This window comes from Durotheca rogersii (genome assembly GCF_024521655.1).
Source record: "Durotheca rogersii strain YMJ 92031201 chromosome Unknown GGS23scaffold_8, whole genome shotgun sequence".
NCBI lineage: Eukaryota > Fungi > Ascomycota > Sordariomycetes > Xylariales > Xylariaceae > Durotheca > Durotheca rogersii.
Genome location: NW_026251239.1, coordinates 1,451,450 through 1,473,584, shown reverse-complemented (window position 1 = coordinate 1,473,584; position 22,135 = coordinate 1,451,450). Strand labels below are relative to the sequence as shown.

Genomic DNA, 22,135 nt, shown 5'->3' with positions numbered 1-22,135 from the left:
TGTGTTTTCCCTGTAACAAAGTGTTATGGCCCGAGCTAACACAGCATCTGTATACTCAGCCTGCCGAGATGTCTGGCGAGTATTACGAGATAATAGCAAAGGGCCCCCCTCATTAGAGGAGCCGTACAAATGGTGATGCCTCTCCAGGTAACTCATTGTCTCCATTTCGGGCACCATCCTATCTGTCCTCGCTGCTATCCTGGGCCGAGCTATTTGAGGTGGTAACTCCGTCGGAGAGGGGCCCTTTACAACGTTCTAACTCAATATCGAAGATCACAGAGCCTTCCGACGATCTTGGTCAATCTTAGCTTTGGATACTCAATAAAACAAAGAAAGCTTTGGTGAGGACGAGAAAAGCTTGATGTAAGTCTCTGAGTCAAGATGGGACATCCAAAGTCATCGAATGCCCGATAGCGTCGCCACGATGCAAGCAGATGAATGTTCGGGCTCGACGGAGCAAGTATATTGTCTCCATGACTCTGCTGTGGGCTTCAGCCATGATTGAAACTATGCAGAGTATGAATTCGCGACCCATGCGAGGGTTGCTCGTATGGGATGTCCGCAAAGACGGCCCTTGCCAGCACCCGGGCTCGGGGACGCGGCAGACGCCGTAGCTTAGGGTGTTTTAGCAGGCTCACAGACATCTTCAATCCGTCAGAGATTCCCCGAGTAGGTATGGGCACCCGGACTGCTCTCCACCTCGGCAACTTGCCAGCGGTGTGGACGGGGCCGAGGGTTTTGATTTTTAACCTCTCGCTATATTATCCTCCCGTCTTGGCGTCAGGGTCTGGAGCGGTTACGAAGGATAGTTGGTTTCGTCCCATTCTCCCCTTACCTCGAAACCAAGGCGATGAGACTCAGGCAATCGCCAAACGGTAATTTATTTAGATCGAACCCTGACCACGGTACCATTAGATGGGCGAAACGAGAAAGAAATAGGGTGCACCGAGCCTGTCAACTGAGATAGGAGCCGATGGACATGGGGTTCACTAGGATAAGATCTTCGGGCCAGAATAGCCGCACACCTGCGTGATACGTCTACAGATAGACCAATCCTCAGCAGACGGCTCAGTTCTCAGCGAGTCGTGACCCTTGCTCCATATTAAGAGCTCGATCTGTGGCGTCCTAAGCTCCTATCCATCCGAGACATCGTCCACGGGCAATATCGGCCTTGACCAAGGGTCCCCCCTCCTCTCCCCCCACCCATCCCAGCGGAGCCGAAGACTTGGGGGAGCTCGGGGTTAGGAGGAAGAGATGGGGGTGAAGAGCACGCTAGCGAAAACACCCTCGCTGGAGATCATAGATACATATATGGTATATTTTCAGTTGGGAGTGCAATCCCCCGCAGAGTTAACAAGGAGTCCGCGATTGTCATCTCTTGTCTGGGTCTGCTCGGCTTCTTGTATTCGTCCGAAGCTGCGATCACCCTGTTTCTCAAAATAAGGCAACGCCTGCCCCAGTCTCGCTGCAATGTGTTCTAGCCTCGAGATCTGAGACTGTTAGCGTCAAGGTAAACGTCGCATTCAAAGGTCATCGGGTTTGCTGCTTCAATATGAAAACGCACTGCGCAGGATTGGCTTTGAGGCTAGTATAGGGCTAACATCCCATCCATCTGGTGGGATGCATTTCGACGTTCCATTGCCTCACTGTCAGAGCCAAATTACCATTTCGTGAGGCAGAGAGAAGGAGGAGGTATTGGGGAAACCCCCTTCATGTAATTACCTCATCAGTGTCTTGTCTGTATCAACCTCCTCAGGTACCGTCGTAACAGAATATGGATATGCTGCACGACCGCCGCCATAAGCTTGGCTCTTCAGGCCGTCTAGAGAGCGAGCCATAACAAAGACCTCCGAAGAGTGTGTCAATGATTTAGAGGCTGGTTGAGCAATTAATAAAGCGCAAGATGACTTTCCCTCCTTGCCGTCAACTCCTACGCCATCTTGCGTATGCTCATATGGCTTATGGCTGGTACCTAGCTGACGGCATGGTGCAATCGGAAGCTGTACCACCGGCATGGCGAAGACTTGGTAAATAGTCTCTCGATACACGCCTCGTGTCGGTAATCGAACTGCAGATGCGCCTAGACTGTGTAGATGCAGCTGCAGCTAAAATTGGGGCTGGTTCTTATAGAGAGCGCGAGAGCGAGAGCAGCAGAACTGTGGTCTAGAGAGCGGCCTCAGATCCGAAGTCCCCACGAGCGCAGGATAGCCATCCAAGAAGAGACCAGAAACCTGCAAGGCGTAGCTAAATGGGACTATTACAGGGGGGGCGTCATGCCGTTTACCGTCCCCAAGATCTACGCGAAAGGGGATTGGACTGATCTGCCATAGCGCCTGGACTATTCGGGTGTGCAGCGGGATGTGAGGGTTGCTGGCCAGGGCCTGTCGAGGTAAGGTGGTTGCGGGCTTGAACCGCTTGGGATGTCGAGGTGGTGTATAGAAGAAAGACGGCCTGGTTAAACAGTCGATAAGCCATGTATGATTCGGACCTCTGTGTCCAACTCGAGGGTCGGATGTAAAACACAACTGTATCTATCTTCTTTCTCCTTCTCTTGTTCGTAGATCTCCACCCGAACCGAGTGCCGCTAGAAATTCCCTACGCAGTTAGCGAAGTATCGAGATCGAATGGGCGTTGTACGGTATGTTAATACACCACACTCTATTTCTATGGGCGCTGCTAACATCCGCCATATTATCTTATGTACTTCATTGAGTGGCGTATATAAGCGTCGCCTTCTACCTTGGCGCGTGGCTACTTATTCCCGTCCTCTTCTCCCCATGATACGGAGCGGTCGGCCAATTTTCTAGTCCATCGTTCATGGCGTTCCTAGTAGAGTTATCTGATGATCACTTTTCGACAGAGGATATAAGAGAAGCGCCCCAACTCCTATACACAACAATTGCCTCCGGATTGTTTGCGTCTTTGACACTCTCAGCTCCAGTACACCTATCCGTCTTCCAGCCATCGCCATGTATGGACGAACCGAGCCACGTCAGCAACCAGGCTACGCCTGCGAAGGTACGTCTTTACGTCTCAGCCCAAGGCAACACGAGTGACGAGCTCGCGCTTTGAACCCCGGGATCCTGAGGAGGGGGGGGGGGGGGGGATTTGAAAGGATCAGAAGCCTGAGACCAAGGCATCCTGAGTGCCTCCTCACCGCTGGATCTAGTGCTAATTCGGCTAAACCGAGAAGAATGTCGTAAGAAGAAGCTTCGATGCGATAGACAGCGCCCGCAATGCGGTGCCTGCGCAAACGCCCAGGTTCAATGCGAAGTCAACGACCGACGCGTGCCTCGTGGCCCAAAGAAAGGTAGCATCGGCGCTCTTCGTAGCCGTATAGGTCGGTCATCGTCGGCGTTGGTGCCGTCATTGTCGCGGGTACTAAATGCCGAGATAGTCGCCCTCGAGCGTCGCCTCTCCTCTGCCCAGTCTGAGGATGCATTGGCCTCGGATTCTCACGAACTCGGCTTGCTAGACGAGGCCGAACCCAAGGGGCAATCTACAGAGCAGTTTCCTTGTATGTATCGAGAAACTTTGCCCCCTCCATCCCTACCATTAGGCTTTGCCTGTTCCAGAGCTCCGACTTATCTGAGACATCCTCAACATACCTAGCTCCCACTATTATAGGACGGGGAAATGCTAACTCGCGTCATGCCAGTGCCAGACTGGGATCTATCGCAACATGAACAGCAGCCGCCGAATACAGCGATACCTTTGGTTTGGGCGGCCCCGGAGACGGCTCCTCAGTCCCCCATTCTCTATCCCGACATCCAGGTCTTGCCGACCATGTCAACCTCATACCCCTCGCCAAAGCAAAGTCCTACTTCGGTGGGTGATATCTTCATACCGGATCTAACAAGAGCGGATTTGTTGGTCCCCCTTTTTTCAAGCCCCCCTCAAAACCCAACGGGGGGTTCCAGATCGCTTACTTCTGCTTACAGGACGCAACTCTACTTCGATCGTGTTCATCCCGTCGTCCCGATCCTCAACCAGACCAAGACATTCAAATGGATAAACGACCCAGGCGCGGTGAGCGAGTCCCGCCAATGTTTACAGTATGCCATGTGGACGTCCGCCACAGCTTTCTCCAGCCAATTCGGCGGCTTTCAAGACTCCATGTACGCCAAGACGCGGTTTATGCTCGACCAGATGGACCTGAGCGGCAGTGACTCTCTAATATGCCACATAGAACATGTCCAATCATGGATTCTCATTACCTTCTACGAGTTTGCTAGGGCCAACTACCGGCGCGGGTGGCTGAGTGCTGGGCGCGTCTTCCGCCTGGTACAGTTCCTGAAGCTCTACGACCTCGACGGCCCCAAGCCGCCGGGGTTGGAGGGCGATGACGACCCGGTTTCATTGGAGGAGAAGAGGCGCACGTTCTGGGTGGCCTACTGCCTGGACAGGCTCATCGGCGTCAGCGAGGGGGCGCCCATGACCTTGAATGAGGAAGTGGTAAGTTCCAGGGTTACCCAACATAAGCCACGTACGGGGTAGGGGTTGTAGGCACCACCTCGCGGAGGTCAAGGCTGATTACTTTCCGTTTGAATAGGTGTTCACGCGTCTCCCGTGCCGGGACGAGGATTTTCAGAGAGGGCTCGTGCCACAGGAGTCGTTCCTAGTCGAAGCCATGTCTTCTGCAGAAATACGCCTCTATTCACCGCTCGCGGAATGCGTCATCCTGGTCACCATCTGCAGCCGAGCGTTGTCTCACAAGCAGATCTACACAATAGAGTCTCTGTACAGCAACGCGCCCCTCGATTTTTCGTCGAGGCACGATTGGCTGGACGGCATGCTGACGCACCGCCTAAACAACCTACAGGTCAACCACCCCTCGTTAACGGTCGCGGAGGATCCGATGATCATCTTCTCGTACATGGTTGCACACTCGGCGGTCATATATCTAGGCCGTATCACGGAGACCTTTGCGAGAACCGATCAGAATCAATCCCTGGTGTGGGAGTTCCAGGAGAGGGGCTACTGGGCGGCTCAAGAGATCACCCGCCTCGCTAAGGAACACGAACACCTCGGCTATTTTAAAGCCCATACGTTTATGCCCCTTACGATCTACCTAGGTGCATCAAGGCTTGCGAAGCACCTAGATACTCGAAAGGGGGAAATGAACCCGAAGGAGGCCGAGGACGCAGAAAGGTCCCTCCGCGCCTCCGTCGAGACGTTGCAGAAGCTCCAGTCGGTGAATAATCTCGCCAACTACTATTTGCAGCTATTATAGCAACGTCTTCTGGTTCCCAATTACGTTTAGAAGTCAGATATGTTGTCTTGCGGCGAGCGAAGTTTGCACGTCCCTTCCCTCATCAACTCCGGGTAGCAGGCAACTCGAGTTTTGGTATACTGTACGGCGCATTCAACAATGCTTGTAGAGTTAGGCCGCATTATATGTCTGTATAACGAGCGTTTAGACTCACTGGCGTCCTCTGAGATAGAAGTTAACTACGTAGTCATCTCAAGATGAGGCTGTTCATTTCTGGCTAATCGCCGTTCCCCTTGCTTGCAACCAGCCCTGCCTACCCATTCGTGGCATTGTGAGAGTTAAGCGACAATGCTCATTCCACAATATGTGTGTCTCAGGTCCCCTCCATATTAATGAACAACCAACAATCAGCGCCCCTAACATTCGGCAGTTCGATTTCTATTCCTTCGCCGCAGAGAAACAGTCATGCAACCTTATCCCATTTCGCTCAGGGTAATGATGTGACTGATAAGCGACCCCGGAATGGCGCTGGTGGAAGTAGCTGATTCAGAAGACGATCGTCATCTGTTTACTCGAGCCTCAGCTGCGATGAAATCCGGAGTCCTCATCCGGGCAGTTGACGCAAAATACAGTAATTCTAGAAGAATGGTTATCGAGCTCTTAGGCATTCCGAGGATAGTAGGTAAAATCATCACGTAGTGTTCAACACCTTTGTGGACAGGGCGTTTCCAGAAACTATGTCCGAACTCCACGCCATATTATCCCTAGCATTTTACGGACTATCGCCACAGGCGGTTCGGTGTCCCGGATGATATGAATACAATAAAATCGTCTATGTGCGTTTCTCTCGATTCGGAAACAGTGGACCCCCTGTATCTCTCCTGTCCAGCTTCAGAAGCTCGGCATATATCCCCCTCGTCAGTTTGAATGCTGTTTAAAACTACATCAAGCGCCGGCATCACAGCCATTCGACGTGTAATGAGGCTTTGTGAGAATACTTAGAATATTCCATGCCTGTTGCCATAACAACCATATCATCAACCTCCTGATCTTCAAGGCTCGAAACCCGCCCAGCCGCGCATCCGCCGGACTCGATAACAAATTCCTGACAGAATCGTGTAGCAAGCTGAAGAGAGCCATAACCAGTGGCAAATTTGTGATATATACGCGTTACGACTAATGCTAGCCGGGTGGAGACTTCAGCCAATATTGGATGCGAAAAGAACATCGACAGAGAGATGCGCTGACGACATCCGATGCCTTTCATGTACGCCGGAGAGACTGTCGCAAAGTCAACCAGAGCCAATGTAGCCTCGTCGGAGGTTCCTGGGGAGTTGCAACATCTGTGTTAATGTTGGGAATTTTTCAGAAGATCACCCGTGTATTTAGCTACCGAGTGAGTCCATATAATTAACGTGATAACCGTCTTTCCTAGACTATACGCGCCTACGACACTTGGGTGACATCGATAATATAAGGAGAACACCATCGATCTCAAGACTCCCAAGTCTTCACAAGATTGGAGCGAGGACATCTCTCATCCAATGCCGAGGCTGTCGGCGGGTACGTGCGTCGGGCCACTAGGAGGAAACCTAGAAGATGTTGTCGCCTTTAGCTGGAAGGCTGAGAAAATGGGAGTATAGTCGTAGCCGACAGTCTACAACATGGATACGTGGAGCCTCTTTTCGACCGAGCGATTCTTAAGCCTGGACATATTACGACCGGTGGTTTTAGCTTGAGTGTGGACAACGGCACAACGCTGGAAACATGAGCTGGGAATTAAAAAATTCGTGTTTGACAAAACGTAAGTATGTATCTCCATCCCCTCCATTCTGAAAGAACGAGTATCCCTAATGGAGACGTGCAAGGCTCGAGTAACTAGCTAGGAAGTGCGAGATTCAATAGGAGCATGCGCATACTCCGAATGTCCTCCTCTGCTACACGGATCTTTGGCGGCGCAGGGGCTGTTATTAAAGGACTCGTCGCGTTGCTCCGTCTTTAAAACGCATCACTAGAGAGCCCCCCGAAACTGCGAGCGCACCGCGTGCTGTTAACGCGGCGGGACTTCATCGGTGCTGAAGCCATCTTTGCTGAGCGTTCGGTACTCTGGGGCACTCGGTAGCCGGCCACTATGGACCAGAGCAATTACAACACGAGTTTCGATTATCCAGACAGTCAAGCCCCCTTTAGCCACGTCCGCAAAGTCTCACACTTGCTGGCGTAGGGGCTCGCCACCTGGAGCCTAGCATCCTGAAGCTGAGCGCCTACTGGCTGGGGCAAATGAGAGGGCGAGAGGCTTAGCATTCAAGAGGTCTCCCGTGCAGAACAATCGTCGGGGACTGAGACCTACGATCCAGGTTCACCGCCGGCCTGGTGGCGGGCGAGATGGGTGCCACCATAGCCGACATGATTAGCGAATGTACCTCAGGTTCGAACCAGCGCGTTATTTTTGGTCATTTATAGAATCTGGAGTAACCTGTTCCCTCGAGACAATGGGGGTAGCCAATTCGGTTCTTTTCATACCCCAACCCGGATCCCGATGTAGTATGAAGGGGCACAACGAACCCCCACCGATCTCACTGGCAGTCAGAAGGCTTAATTACACACCCACTTCATGGTTTGCGGTATCCCAGTCCCCGCGATATTACCAAAATACTCTCAGGTGGCTAATTGCGACTGTAGGCAAAGCGCCGGGTACGCGACACAGGCCCGCCACCGCCCTGGGCTGAAAATTGTCTCGCAAGCCGCGCGCGCTCAGCACGCCCGCCGTGCAGTGTTACGCCCGTAGCGCCAGTCACGTCATGATGTCCTCCAGTTCCCTGGATGCATATCCGGGCCTAAAAGACGGTGTCCACAGCCGACTAGACGGTGGAAAATATACTGCTGGGTGCGGGAATTAGATCATGACGCAGTAGGCTACGGAACCAAGCCCGGCGGGGGATGATCACCACTGCAGTCGCGCGAGATCTGGTGCGACCTTCTAGGCAGCCTTGCTCGCCTGGGAGGGAAGCGGAACTGCTACGTGGCTTTCCAGAGAGGGAATGCCGCCCTCCTCGATACATATCGAGATCACTACCGGCAGACGATCTCAACAGCCGGAGCCGCATCGTGGATCATCGCGAGTCAAGAGCGTGGAGATGGCAATATAGAATATTGCCAAGCCGGCCTCGTACTGGATCGGGCGTCCGGCGTATAAATGAGCCTGATGGTTATGCATCCCTACGGAAAGGAGCAGTAGGAGGGGGTGTTCGTCCCGGTTCTCGGACACGAAAAGTAGAAAAGGGGTGTCCCGCTTCCGCAGATGATGGCGCACAAGCCAGGCAGGAATACTTGGAATATTCGCTCACGATGGTCACCGCGGAGAGGCAGATACATAAGGGGCTTAGGGAAAGACTGACAGGTCTCGCTCCCGTCAAGCCATCGGATGAAATAGCAAGCGGCTCGGTCCCCGAAAAGAAGAAAAACAATATCGAGGCGGCGTTGCTAAAGATTTCGAGCCCGCCACTGTCTCTAGTTCCGAGCAAGAGAAGTCTCCCGACGAGGGCGGCACGGAGGACGGTATCGAAGGATGTGTTTCCTTATCTGGGGAACCATTGTTCGCCCTTAGACAGCCCTGACTTTCCGCATCTCGCCACATGCTGAGGATTCCCGGAAGAGGCCTTGTATCTCTGGGCGGCATCTAAGTGCGCATATATACGTCGTATAGAACAAGAAACATTGAGACCTACGTCGAGCAGCATGTCCAATCGGAGTCTGGCCCGCGCTGGCGGGGCTTCGCTTGTCTGGGACGCCACCAGAACAAGGCCTTAAGCCCTCGCTGCGCAGGCAAGCAAGCAAGCAAGATACCGAGACAGCCGCCCCTACATGATTAGAAGCGGGGATATGAGCAGTGGCAGCACGCACGACAGGTCGAGTGGTGTTTGCGTTGACATGCCATCCCAGGGTTACCAGAGCGGCTCAGGTTCGAATCGGGAATCAACGCCATATTAACAAGACGTTGTTAGCTATGCGTATTGGACACGAGAGTGTAAGCAGACAGCGATGGCTTTATAACATGCATATCCCCCCATCTAGTTTTCAAAAAATTTTTATTGCCGGTCATAAGATAGGAAGTGTTCGTGGCGCCCCTATATTGCCTGATTATCCTACTTCACACGCTAATCGATCTGGGGTCGTCGTAGAGAACCGACCGACATGTCACTTTCGCGGCCCGATACCCGCCGTGTGAGTACTCTACTTACGACAGTACGGATAACTTACGGCCGGTGATAGCCCATTTTTACAGCATATATCCCAGTCCTAGGGCGCGAGTGATCCAGGAGAGGGCACCGAAGCTACATGCGTAGAAAATGAGGTGGTGGTCAATCGATGGTCCGACGGAGCTGGTTCGTGTTCGACAACATCCCGCGCTACTCAAAAAATAACTGCAGACAGAAGGCTATGGGAGAGGACATGCCCGCGTTGTTGTGTAACTTGCGAAATATGCCTCACGTAGACGCATCGTGATCGGGATTTCCAGCAAGCATAACGAGCGAGCCTGGGCTCGAATCGTTCCGGCCAAGTCCCCCACGGTCCCAGAACAGCTTCAAACTAGCACCCGGGGGTGATCTTTCGCTTAGTTGGAATGCTGAACTACATGGCTGCCGTCGGGACTTTTCGTGTCACAGGATCGTAGACGAAGGCGAATACCAACAAGGTCCATAACTGTATTTAGACGGGATTCCCCCCAATAAGGAAACGGGGGTCTTGGAGCCAAGAGCCGTGAACGCCGCAAAAGTCGACTGGAGAGCTACTCAGCTTCGGGAATAGGAGCTGTCTCGCGTAGCCAAGAGGTGCTAGCTATAGCAGTGCTTGAGATAGTTGAGCTGAGACCGCTAGGTATGATCGTGAATCTGGTTTCCACCAACACTAGGCTGTCAATGCTGGAACGATGTACCCCACACCATCCCGTTTACTAGTACCCGGCCAGTCTTGAGGAGCCGTCGGCTCTTGGCCAACCGTTGAAAGATGTTGTCGCCATGTTGTTTGCTTTTCGCGGGTTGAAGAGGAACTAGAAGCTCGAGGTGCGGCACTGTCTCCTTTGGGGGGACCGGAGTAATTATCGTTGACGGGGACCCTTAGCTATTTCCAAAGGATGAGACACCACGCGGCCCGGCCTCTAGGATCGAGAGCTGGACTGGTAAGGAGAGCGTCGTTGAGGGGGTGGCACGTTGCTCTACGGACCGCCAAACGCCAACCCGTATTCGTGACTTGCCCCCGATGGCCAATGCAAAGAGGCATTTAAAGGGGTCCCAAGCGTGCTCTTCTTTAGTGAGCGCTTGAGAGATGTCTAAGCACTGACAGTCATAATCCCGATCCTCTTGGTGACAGAGCCTGGCTCTAGAAAGTTGATCACGGGCCTATGATAACTCTGCATGGCCCTAATAGTTGACCCCAAAGTCGCGCCTATGAAGGTCACGTATGGCGAAGACATTCCGAGAGGAAACTCGTAGAGAACCTTGCCTGCCCCATGCACAAGCGACGGCATCCGAGAAGATGTGCTCTTCTCGGCCCCCCTCGAACCAAGTAAGTGATCGATATCACCTTGCCGAAATGCTCTCGTACATCGGAAAGGATGTCGAGGAAATTAGCACGAAGGCTGATAGACGATTCTTGACGGTCACGCCTAGCAGAATTCGCGAAACGACTTCGAAGAGAGTCACGGGCTGGGTCGCGTTTAGACGAGGACATCAGCGGGAGTAGTTCGAGCATCGCGGCGCATGCAAGACGCAGTACTTCTCCGGCGGCGAAGCTGGAGATTTCCGCGAAGCGCGTCACTCCTCTCATGGACGCCCCGCCCACGATGCTGTGTACAGGGGCCAGTGATATGCGACGCGACGCGGACAGGCGCAGGCCACGAGGCCCAGCCAAGACAGGGCTGCCGCCGAACCACGGCCTCCCGCGCCTAGCTTCTTGTTGCGATCGCCGGACGACACGCGGGTTGGTTCTCGGCGAGCACTAGGGAGATCTACTTCGCGCAGACGGAAGACCGGAACGGGTCACGTAGAAGGGGGCGACGACACACCTGTCGATCAGTCGGAACAGGCACCGAGCCGCGCGAGCCGGTGATGTGCGCATACCTCGCGGGTCCGGTATCGCGACCGCGGTTGGGGGCACTGCAGACCCCGCGTCGCGTCGCGGCGGCTCAAGGTCGCCCTGGCGGATCCCTATCTTGTGAGGTTCTCGAAGCGGAATCCCCTCTACCAGCTGCGTCTTCACTCGAGATTGTAATGGGTCGCACCCCCTTGCCTTCGTCGGTCGATTAGGTCTCGGAACTCGGGGAAACGTCGCCAACGCTAGCCGGCTATTATCTGAGACGGGACGCGTCGTAGAATCGGTTCATCGACGCTCGGCATCCGTCCGCTTGGCGGGAGCGAGGGGCAGGAATTATTGGTTGGGCCGCGAGCCTAAATCGAACCCCTTGCCCAAGCTACGGCAGACAATTGTGTCTATCCGCCACCGCGAAGTGTCCGCTGCGCGTCGGACGGCGAGGCGATACCCACCACATTTTCTAGCCTAGGAGTGCCCGTCGAGTCGGGACTGCACCCGGATCCTGGCTTCGCGCCGTCGAGTGAGCTTGCTTTAGCAGCCGGGCGTGCCAAACCGAGGAGGAAATAGAAGGCGACCACGGGTGCGATCCGTCTAATTGGCAGAGCACACCATCGCCTTGCTGCGCGGTGCATTTGCTCGTCGCCCGCGAGACTTCGACGAGACTTCCACGCATCCAAGACAGCCCACATAAGTAGTTCCGAGGTTTCATCGACACGTGCTGGGATCCTGCCGATCGGCGCTCGTATCGTATCGCAGGCCCAGCCGCTAGGACGATCACACCCTAAAGCCCGAGAGGGCCCTCCCCTTCTCCCCCCCCAGCTGCCCAGCCCATTTGCGTCCAAACAGGCTCGTAAACCGTTCGCTCGCGCTCCGAGCAGACAACGAGATCGCTCGCCCGCAGCCCGAGGACTCGTGCGAATCCGGTTCTTCGCGGCTGCGCCCAGTCTGAACATAGATCCACCCGCCGCAATCTCAGAGACGCATGCAATGCACCACTATCGACTTGACCCTGGACAACGACTAATTCCTCCCAGGTCGAGGGCTGTAATTAAAAAGAGAGCAGTGTCATTGCGTCGAGATTACGACGACCCATCGCACTCTCTCTTCTACAACCTTCGAATTTAATCCAGTTCATTTTAACTCTTTTTTCCTCGTCTCGTCTCGCCGCCGCTTCCGGGAAATGACGCTCGGTAGAGTAAGTCCTATCCGTACACAGCCCAGTCCTTCAGCGATGACGAGTAGGGGAGGGAAGACGCTAGCCTACTACGTGAGCGCGTAGGTATATAGCTTAGGCGGTAAGGAATTAGATCCCATACCGCCTAGGCGTCGCCATCTAGTAGTAGTTATACTCATACACACTACGGCGTGTATAAGCCTTACCTGCATATGCATGCGATGCGCAGAGTGTCTTGTCTCCGACGAGTCGGATAAAAATAGCTAGGCGCATACGAGCCTTACATATGAGCACTCACCTAACCTGCCCTGACATACCGGTACCTCAGGCACTTAACCTACCTTTAGGTTCTACAGACGAAACTAGAAATCTTCAAAGCGCGCAGACGGCAGTCTGGTGTCGTAAAGTAACCAGGGCCTTGTGTGTCAACCGTAAAATATGCAAAACCATACGATCCGGATTATCCGAAGTTTCTCGGGAGCGTTAACGCGGCCCGGATGCACTAGCGGACCTAGTCGCTCGCATTGTGAACTTCACGATGCGGGGGCAGATGGGAACAGTAGGCAGCCGAGTCGCGACGACAGGAATTGCTTTTGTTTTTCCGCGTCCGAGGTGTATTACCGAGCCCTCCCTAAAAAGAATTTGAGATTTAGGCTCTATCAACCTCGTCCCAGAACCGAAGATATGCTGTAGCGGTGATACCTAATTGCTCACGGCCTCGAGGGCGTCTTATCCCGTCCCGTCAGTCTATGCTCTAAAGTACAACAGAGGCCCTTTCCGTCCGTCCGTTCCTTAGTCCCAATCCCAGGTCATGAATGATCGTAAAAGTGTAGTTAAGGGAGGGAGGAGCGCGGTGCCCCCCCCCGGTTGCTTTCCAAAAGCGAGCGTATGCGGATTGCGAGCTCTATAGCGCCAGAGCTGCGAAGGCGGCGATTCCGACGAACCCCATTGCGATATCTGGCCGGGCGGCGGCGTCGGGCGTCGAAGACGCGGTCGGGGCGCCGACGGCGGATGTGACGATGTTAGATGCCTCGGCGACTGAGGACGGGTCCGGGTTTGATTCTACGGCGGCGCAGATCTCGGGAGCGAGTTGAGTGACCCCTAGTAAGCAGGCGAGCTCAGTTAGCCAAACATCATTTCAGAGGTAGCCACGTTCCCAGACGGCTGGAGAAAAAGAGAGAAAAAAAGGGGGCAGCAGGGGGAGGGGGCGTACTGCTGATATCCTCCTGCGTGCATTCCGAACCAAGCAGGATGCATGGCCCGATGGACGAGGTGAAACTATCACGGCCGGACGTGCAAAGGCAGGAGAAATCGGTCGACGCGCAGTTGGCCGCCTGCGTAGCGCTGTTGAAACACGGGATCGCGCAGGTGGGTATTTGGGAGACGAGGCCAGGGAGTGAAGTTGAGTTCTGCGCGGCCACGAAGGCGGCGAAGAGAGATACGGATAGCGCTGCGAACTGCATGATGATCTCCCCTATCTTTTCTTCCTTTCCTCTCTTCTTTCCTCGCGGTCGAGGTGGATTCCGACTTTCGAATGCGCAGTGAGGAGTCTCACGCCGCTGCTGCTGGTCCGAGTCGTCCTTTTATAGTTGCTTTTGTTCCCTCTGGCCAGCCGGAGAGGAGAGATGAGAAGACGCGACCGGTTGGGAGTACGAAACTGGCTGCGAGATGCAAACAGAGACGAAACGGCTAAGAAGAAAGGGAGCTGCTATTAATTTATTGCCCAGATAACGAGAGTATAAGTGACACCCGGGAAATCAAGCCAGATAGATGCAACGAGACGAACAATGCAGAGACGAAATATGTACTATTATTTGTTTCCTTTTCGGAGATTTATCGTATACGCAAAAAAATGTGGAAGAAGAAATTCTGGATTATGTAGCTGGAGGTTGACAAAGAGAAGAAGTGAGATCGAAGGGAGGCGTAGTTTAGGAGGCAAGGTTGCAAGGTGTAGGGTATTACAGCATAAGTAGGACAGGTTTGGGTACCAGCAGGCAGCGAAGTGGGTAAGGTTACTAATCCATCCGGCGACGGCGAAATAATACGTACATTGGGATATTGTATGGAAATTGTATGGATATTGTATCTCTCTGGGGGGTAGATGAGTAGATGAAAATGGATGGATGGATGGATAGAGTGGCAGAGGCGCAAACAGACACGCCCGGTAAGGACGGAGACATAAGATATAGCTACGCACGGAGCCTAGACGTGCACGGGTCGGCCTGCCATTTATTCATGGTTCCGTCTCACCCATCTTCACACGCATCTTTCCTGCGTTTATTCGCAAAGTCCTCCTGGCCATGCATGCCATAGGTAGGTAATGAAATCCGATCCGGCGCTCGCAGGTTACGCGTCCCGGGTGGGCTATGCAGCGCTAGCTACAGCGCTTACTGGCACTCGGCGAGCTGGCGAGGTGGGCTGTGTCGGATTGATATTCAGTTATCGGGTGTCGAGGCGCTGACCTGCGACAAAGAACCTGCGGCGAGAGCCAACGGTGAAGGTCAGGTCAGAGCCGGTGGGGAGATGAAACTGTCTTGGCGTTCGTATTGACACACAACCAGCTTCAGTGTGACGTCAGTTGAAAGCAGCAACCCCCTGTTGCCTATGTGCTTCGGTATCTCGGCCGCCGGGTCGGACACTTTCTCGGCTGCCAGGTTCTTCCGGATAGCCCCCACCACTCGCCATTACCTAATCATACCAACTTGGTGAGTTGTGGCGGCGGGCGGTGGCGCAGCGGTCCGTCCCGGTTTGGCGAGCATGTGGCGGTGCGGCGGAAATGGCGAATATCCAAACCACAATCACCAAATCGCCCCCCCGCGCAAGCTCATTCGTTCAACCTCGAGATGCCCCCGTGTCAATCCCATCCCTCCCTCGGCGTTGGGATAGACATTGTCGAAACATCCATCCCGCGCGCCCCCCCTGATTGGCATGGCAGGATGGGGATTTTCCAGCTTTCTGGTCAACCCAAATTCCCCCATTCGAGCCTCGTTCGAGAGCTAGCCAGCTTGGGGGGCGTCTGCTCGTGAGGTCCCCTCGATATCGTGTCGATGTACGCTTACGGCGGGTATCGTGCACGATAAACCTCATCGGGTCAGCATGTCTCGCTTGTTGGAGGGGACAGTCGGCATCCATTATATCTGTTCGCAACACCTGAAAGGGCCCCGTGAGCAGCGAACTAGCTAGCACGTCATCCATCCCACCTATTCCTACATACCTCCTTACTACCATTCTATCATGTGTTGCTTTAGGCGTTAAGTGCCCTCCCCCCCGATGGGTAGCGGGCTAGCCGCCATGTCCCCCATAGGATCCCCGGCCGGTTCGGCCAGAGATATAGTGGAATGGCCCCGTCCTATCTCTCCCAGCAGCGCTGTTTTCGATGGACGGGATGGCCCAGGTTTCGAATTGTCAGAATTAAACCCCGTAGAGCCTGCGCTTCCAGTCCTTCCTCGACTCTCGACCAAGATGTCTTACCAGCCGCTCGCATCAGACGACCCCGAGGAGCAGATGAAGACCTACGGGTCCATAGACACGACGCCTGCTTCGAGCCCCACGGCTCTGCTTGGCGAAAGCTTCCTCGTCGAGGATGCGGCAACCGACGCTGATAATCCGTTTCTTGACGCTGAGACGGCAGATTACTGGCGGCAGGTCTACGATAATTGCCAGTATGAGTGTAGACACGCCTTCAACCCGAAGCTGACGTGGTCGGCCCAGGAAGAGAAGGAGTTGGTGCGGAAACTGGACTGGAAAGTCTGTCTGTGGGCGGTACGGAATCGTCTACCCGTGACTACGACACCTACTGACGCCGAGGCCGATTTAGTGCGTGATGTTCTTCGGCTTACAAGTAGACCGCGGCAACCTATCACAGGCCGTCTCGGACAACATGCTAGGTGATCTTGGACTGGATACCGACGGTAAGAATCCGTGAATCTTCATTTCCTTTCTTTTGGGGGATCATATTATGAGAGTTTGCTCGGTCACCCGCACGCTTTCGACGCCTGGTACAGTCGTCGCAACCCTGACTGACGAATTGTAGACTACAATTATGGGAATTCTATCTTCTTAGTCTCATTCCTTTTCGCCGAATTACCTTCGCAGCTCATCTCGAAAGCCGTGGGTCCAGATCGTTGGATTCCTATGCAGATGGTGCTTTGGTCGCTTGTCGCCATCTCTCAGTGTGCCCTGACAGGCCGTCTGTCGTTCCTGGTTACGAGAAGTCTACTCGGCTTCCTCGAGGTACGGGCTTCCCATAACTAGCCGACGATTTTCCACTTGACTTAGACCTAATCCACCGAAGGGCGGCTTTATCCCCGACTTGGTGCTCTGGCTCTCGTACTTTTACACGTCGCGAGAGCTACCTATACGGCTCAGTTACTTTTGGACGACCCTGTCGGTGACGGGTATCGTCACGTCTTTGCTCGCGTTTGTGCTGCTGCACCTGAGAGGCTTCCTGGGGTGGGAGGGGTGGCGGTGGCTCTTTCTAGTCGAAGGATCTATCACCCTAGGCGTGGGCGTCGCGTCGTTCTTCATGATGCCCGCATCGGCGGTGCAGACAAAGACCTGGTTCCGCCCGGAAGGTTGGTTCTCGGAGCGAGAGGAGTCGATCGTCGTCAATCGAGTACTTCGCGACGACCCTTCGAAGGGAGACATGCATAACCGCCAGGCACTAACCCCACGCCGGCTGTGGGAGGCGCTGAAGGACTACGATTTGTGGCCGCTGTACGCGATCGGCCTCTGCGCCTTCGTACCCCAATCGCCACCGAAGACGTATCTGACCCTCACCCTTCGGTCTCTCGGGTTCAGCACTTTTAGCACGAACCTCCTTACCATCCCGGCAGTAGGCATAGATGACCCCAACCCCCAAATACAGGAGCCATTACTCACTTCTACTAGGATCTAATGCATATCGTCAACTTGCTTCTGCTTACCAGACTATCAGAGTGGCTGAACGAACGATCCTTGGTTGCCGTCATCCAATCTCTCTGGACTCTCCCGTGTATCATTGCTCTGAGATTTTGGGGAGGCGTATTTGAGGATAAATGGGGTACCTACGCCATCATTATGACCTTACTATCCTATCCGTATTGTCGTACGTATAACCCCCCCCCCCCCGGCATGCTCTTTCCCACGTGTTCTCCCGTTCAACTTCATCTAGACGCAATCTTAGTCGGGTGGTGCTCGAAAAATTCCAACAACGTCGGTACGCGGACGGTGTCCGCCGCCTTGTATAATGTAAGTGGCAGCTGTCTCTGGCCCAGATATAATAATGGTGGCGTTATGTTTGACACAGTCGGCAGATGAGCGTCCAGGCCGGGAACGTGTACGCCGCATACATCTACCGTGACGACGATAAACCGCTGTATCGCCGTGGGAACACGACGTTAATCGCAATCAACTTGGTTTCCATTCTCGTGTTCTTGCTAACGAAGCTGTACTACGTGCGGAGGAACAAGCAGAAGGAGCAGATATGGAATGCGCTGAGCGAGGAGCAGCAGGTCGAGTACCGGAAGATGACCAAGCTGCAGGGCTCTAGGAGACTCGACTTCAGGTTTGCACACTGATATAGAGTTAGATCGTCAAGACAACGCGCCAGGGGTTTCCGGAGGTATACATTAGAGTTATGCAGGGGGTCCCCATCTGACCTATCGATTGTAAAGGTAACTGAAAGTTATACGATAGGTTCTATTGCGACATAGTGAAGCTTAGTTCCGACCCCTTCTACTTCGACACCTCAATCTCAGACAAGAGTTATTCTAAACTAGGCAAGAGACATGCACGCCCCAATCGGGATTTAAAACCGCTCAACTCCACGGCCCGTGAGATGTTACGGGATCCTCATCGCACAAGATGTAACCTCAACTAGAAGAGTTGCACGAAGGCGGCACTGGAGACGGATTTTCAACGTTCAAACCCAAAATGATAACCAAGGGCGTCCGGGGTAGGAGTGGCGAGCACTAGATTGCGGGTGGGAACGCCGATGAGGGGAAGCGATTGGGTAGATATATCGATCTTAGACATGACTTAGACAAACGAAACCATCTAGCGAACTGGCATTTTTCTCAGACCATCGGTGGATAGCCCATCTTTCAGGGTTACCCGGGTTTCCATATCATCGAGCGGGGCGGCAACCGAAGCGAGCTCTCCCGATTCCTCGCACGGGTACCCATCCTCTGTCTCGCGCCGGGACACACCACGACAGGCCTCCTCCAGGGGCCGGACATCGGCGGGGACGTGATGTGCCCGCTTGACCGGGCTCCCTCGGTGACGGGTGAGCAGTGCCGGTCTGTGAACGACGAGTTCGCTAGCTGGATAGCGACGGAGCAGAATAAGTTCTTCAAGCTCCTTAAGCAGCCGAGCATGACTTCCAGTCCCGCGTTAGCCGGGCGCCCTGGCCGATTCCCACGCTTGACAACTACTCGACAGGCATAAGCAACCTCCTGCTAGCTACCTGTTCCACATATACATATCCCGGCTTTCATATACCCTAGGCTTTCACCTCTCTCCTTCTATCTCCTTTTTTATCCTGGAAACGCCAATCCAGGTTCATGATCAGCGTAAGCAGCGTAGTAGGAGACGCATAGAACGAGAACGTAGAGATGCGTCGTCTGTTTCGGCTCACGGCGGTAGCGGAGACCCCCATTCCAGTCCAATCGTCCCTGACGACTGCGCTATATGTTGCGTACGGCATGTCAGCACGAAAGGAGCCAGGCAGCCGGGCTTTCATTCCTGCGACCGTGGGGAAGATCGAGAAAGGTTGGATCGAAGCCGCTGTCCCACTTAACCGTAGCCATTCCTGCGCCCGCCGCCCTGAGATCTCATGATAGAGAGACGAGTAGATGCGATGCGTCTTTCGTGCGTTCCGACCCTAAACAACGCGGGAGACCCTGTGGCATGTGGTGTGACGTTGCACCTGGCTGAGTTGAGGCTCGCCGAGAAGTCCGCTGCCTATCCACGACACCCCAGAGACGCACTTCCGGTTGCCCTCCTTAGGCGACGCCACGCCGTGGTCCATGAGCACGGGGTACTCGAGTCTCCTGCATTGCTGGTCTCCCGCAGGCGAACATCACTTGCTGGGCGCTTTGCATGTCGCCCTCACTTAGAGCACCCATGTTTCTCCTCGCAGGGTCGAAGAGTTGGGTTGCCGTCTTGTTCAACATTCCCGAGACATCCGGATGTGCCCATCATTGGGTAAGACGCCGATGCCCACACTACGTGTACGAATGAATCAGATCGAGCAAAGGTCCCATCCATACACTCAGTGTGGCGCTCGTTACTGGGGAGCAGATACTGTCATTCCTGTTCGAACCAGCACTGCGTATATGTATATATGTTGAAGGGTGAGACGCAATGGTGCAATGCCACTCGGGCTTCTATCTTCCAGGCTAATATGCGTATGGTAAGGAGTCGGACCAGAACCAGGTTAGATGCCCCAACCGAGTGGCGGTATGGCATTGTTGTCGGCTTGGAAAGGGAAGGGTCGCAGAGCAGCACGGACGAAACCGCGAACATAGTAAATACGATCGGCGTCTGACTTGCATCGACAGATATTCCCACTAGCGGCAGTGCGTCGCACTTCTACCGCCATCGCATGCGCGTCGTGTCAACCACTAACCATCGGCAGCCTCGGAGCATGCATGCTCTATAACGCACCATCCGTGCATAGCACTGCTGCTGGTGATTTAAGTGTGCGCGTGCGAGCAAGGTGGACTTGTGGTGCATGTATATACGCGCCAGTGTCTCTCTTCTCTCCCCTTACCTTAGGTAGAACCAAGCAGGGTGTGGGATCGGGTATTTTGGGCTTGATCCGGTGCTCGGCGCACCGTGGGAAATCCAGGTTGGCAAGCGTCGCCATGCACGGGTGGCTATGTCATCATGGTGGACGTCCGGAAAAGCTGGGCCTGTTCGATTGGACGGCTGCTCGGGGAATGGCCGCGGCGACCTGGTCAATCACGACCACGCAGAGACGTGCTAGGTAGGTGATGAGGTTTATTGTCATCAAGCCGGCACGTATGAGGCGGTAAAGCCGCTCCGTCCAAGCTCGATGGCATTCGGGACGAGGACAACCCACCTGGACGCAACAATGGCGTTCTGCCATGATGCCTTCGCCCGCTCACCGCTTTCATGGCACTTCCTAGCGGTCACGGCCGACAATCGGTGAAGTCGACGACAGACAAGCGCAATGGAATGACGAATAGCTGCCTAAGGTAGCCGTATGCATGCGTATCGTGGGAACCAGAGCGGTATGTCGGGTGGACAAGACCGAATTGCAGAGGCAGCACCATCGGAGGCTCGAGGGACGGGTTTAGGGGAGAGTTGTCTCTCTGCAGATGGGTGTACATATATATATTATGCACGTGTGTGGGTGTGTGTGAATATACGCATTCACACGGGAAGCTTTGCAGAACCCTCGAGGAAAGAAAAGAGGAGAAGCGAGCGCGTCCCGGTTGCAGATTCATCGTGAGGCATCGCGCGGCCACCCAGGCCGTTCGGAGACGGCTACGTAAAGCGCACACAGACATGATAGCAACGAGGAGGGGAGGGATTCACGATGGCTTGTTAATATTTGCCGGTATTGTCTATTAATAGTGTAATATGGCACAGGCGGCCAGGTTTATTGGCATCTCAATTCAATATAACGGATGCAATAACAGACGCACCTAATAATTGTGAAAAAGCGGGATGGAGATCGCGAGTGGTTTATAAGATGGAGCCGAGAAGGAACAACTTGCCATTGATGGCAGAAAGAACGTGGGCAAACTCACTCGCTCGCAGATTCCACATGTCCGTGCTGTGGGCAGCGGGCAACGTCGAGTTGTTGGCAGGTGCGGGACCTGCCTTAACCATGAGACCACTCGCTGGGAGGTATGTACATGTCAAGTCTCTCAGCCTAGATACGGCCGCCTGCCGGGTACCGACGCAGTACGCAGGGGCAGAGGAGCAGAGTCCCGTGCGGCCAGCAGCACTAGGCCTTGTTGGGCAATTTCCCGGGCAGGTACTCGTGGCGCTAGACCAGTCTAGGAAGGCCAGCGCTAGTGAGGGCTGCAGCTGCCTCTAGCCGGAATAGGGCTGTGCGTCGTATGTTGATTGGGCAAGAGCGATCCCTGGGACGTTAGCGGCACCGTGCTGGTGCGTCGCCGTGGCAACGGGTCGCCGGGGCAGTCAACAGAGCTGAACTACAGCTAACCCCGGCAACTTAACCTGGACGTGGGAAGGCGCATCCGACGCCAACGACCTCCTTCCAAACTCTTCACTGAACCCATACCTTGACCTAGACCTTGCCTACCTCTGTCTACCTCATCTTGCATTACCCAGATCGTGTCCTCGATCTATCCCAACTACCTAACCTGACCTGCCCTCGACCTGACATCTACCACATCGTATATCCACTTTCTGCGAAATCGTCCGTGAACAACAACAGAAATAACCCTCCTCTCGCTCGCGGCGCATAGTGCTTGTTTCTCTTCGTCCCTCTACTTGCCTCGCTCCCGCCTCGCCGCTCCTCCATAGCCCTCGCCTTCCTCTCTCATCTGCCTGAATAAGGGCAGCCTTACTTACTCGCATCTAGTTCTCGTCTGCCAAGTTCGTTCGCTGCTGCTGAGGACAACAAAAGAGCCCCATTGCCCGGCCAGACTGGCTTGCGCTGCGTGAGGTGAGCAAGGCGT

At 54.3% G+C, this 22,135-nt stretch overlaps 5 protein-coding genes across 5 annotated transcripts; 3 read left to right on the top strand and 2 right to left on the bottom strand.

Annotated features, from left to right (window-relative positions):
- Positions 1 to 2,656: 2,656 nt before the first annotated feature.
- On the top strand, positions 2,657 to 5,458 carry GGS23DRAFT_522593 (fungal-specific transcription factor domain protein). The gene is made up of 6 exons (XM_051514662.1): positions 2,657 to 3,018; positions 3,194 to 3,340; positions 3,398 to 3,517; positions 3,659 to 3,869; positions 3,942 to 4,455; positions 4,553 to 5,458. The coding sequence occupies exons 1-6, from the start codon at positions 2,970 to 2,972 to the stop codon at positions 5,231 to 5,233; spliced, it is 1,722 nt and encodes a 573-aa protein (XP_051372658.1). The 5' UTR covers positions 2,657 to 2,969; the 3' UTR covers positions 5,234 to 5,458.
- A 2,436-nt stretch (positions 5,459 to 7,894) lies between these two features.
- Positions 7,895 to 9,039, top strand: GGS23DRAFT_566072 (uncharacterized protein). The gene has a single exon (XM_051516250.1). The coding sequence runs from the start codon at positions 8,153 to 8,155 to the stop codon at positions 8,852 to 8,854; it is 702 nt and encodes a 233-aa protein (XP_051372657.1). The 5' UTR covers positions 7,895 to 8,152; the 3' UTR covers positions 8,855 to 9,039.
- A 4,235-nt stretch (positions 9,040 to 13,274) lies between these two features.
- GGS23DRAFT_522497 (uncharacterized protein) lies at positions 13,275 to 14,082 on the bottom strand. Its single transcript, XM_051514661.1, has 2 exons — positions 13,690 to 14,082; positions 13,275 to 13,577 (listed from the first exon to the last, which is right to left on the bottom strand). Exons 1-2 carry the CDS (start codon positions 13,937 to 13,939, stop codon positions 13,381 to 13,383), a joined length of 447 nt encoding a protein of 148 aa, XP_051372656.1. The 5' UTR covers positions 13,940 to 14,082; the 3' UTR covers positions 13,275 to 13,380.
- Positions 14,083 to 15,938: 1,856 nt separating this feature from the next.
- Positions 15,939 to 18,034, top strand: GGS23DRAFT_604878 (allantoate permease; the record flags this gene model as incomplete). Its single annotated transcript, XM_051519671.1, has 7 exons — positions 15,939 to 16,238; positions 16,294 to 16,387; positions 16,510 to 16,709; positions 16,771 to 17,310; positions 17,367 to 17,562; positions 17,629 to 17,705; positions 17,771 to 18,034. 7 exons carry the CDS (start codon positions 15,939 to 15,941, stop codon positions 18,032 to 18,034), a joined length of 1,671 nt encoding a protein of 556 aa, XP_051372655.1.
- Positions 18,035 to 20,530: 2,496 nt separating this feature from the next.
- GGS23DRAFT_522119 (uncharacterized protein) lies at positions 20,531 to 21,251 on the bottom strand. Its single transcript, XM_051514659.1, has one exon. It carries the CDS (start codon positions 20,990 to 20,992, stop codon positions 20,612 to 20,614), a length of 381 nt encoding a protein of 126 aa, XP_051372654.1. The 5' UTR covers positions 20,993 to 21,251; the 3' UTR covers positions 20,531 to 20,611.
- Between the last annotated feature and the right edge of the window lie 884 nt (positions 21,252 to 22,135).

Coding starts and splice junctions, on each gene's coding strand:
- GGS23DRAFT_522119 (XM_051514659.1), bottom strand. CDS start 20,992: ATGTCTGTGTGCGCTTTACGTAGCCGTCTCCGAACGGCCTGGGTGGCC.
- GGS23DRAFT_522593 (XM_051514662.1), top strand. CDS start 2,970: ATGTATGGACGAACCGAGCCACGTCAGCAACCAGGCTACGCCTGCGAA. Junction 3,341..3,397: donor CGCTCTTCGTAGCCGTATAG/GTCGGTCATCGT, acceptor ATGCCGAGATAG/TCGCCCTCGAGCGTCGCCTC. Junction 3,870..3,941: donor GATCTAACAAGAGCGGATTT/GTTGGTCCCCCT, acceptor TTCTGCTTACAG/GACGCAACTCTACTTCGATC.
- GGS23DRAFT_522497 (XM_051514661.1), bottom strand. CDS start 13,939: ATGCAGTTCGCAGCGCTATCCGTATCTCTCTTCGCCGCCTTCGTGGCC. Junction 13,578..13,689: donor CACGCAGGAGGATATCAGCA/GTACGCCCCCTC, acceptor CCTGCTTACTAG/GGGTCACTCAACTCGCTCCC.
- GGS23DRAFT_566072 (XM_051516250.1), top strand. CDS start 8,153: ATGATCACCACTGCAGTCGCGCGAGATCTGGTGCGACCTTCTAGGCAG.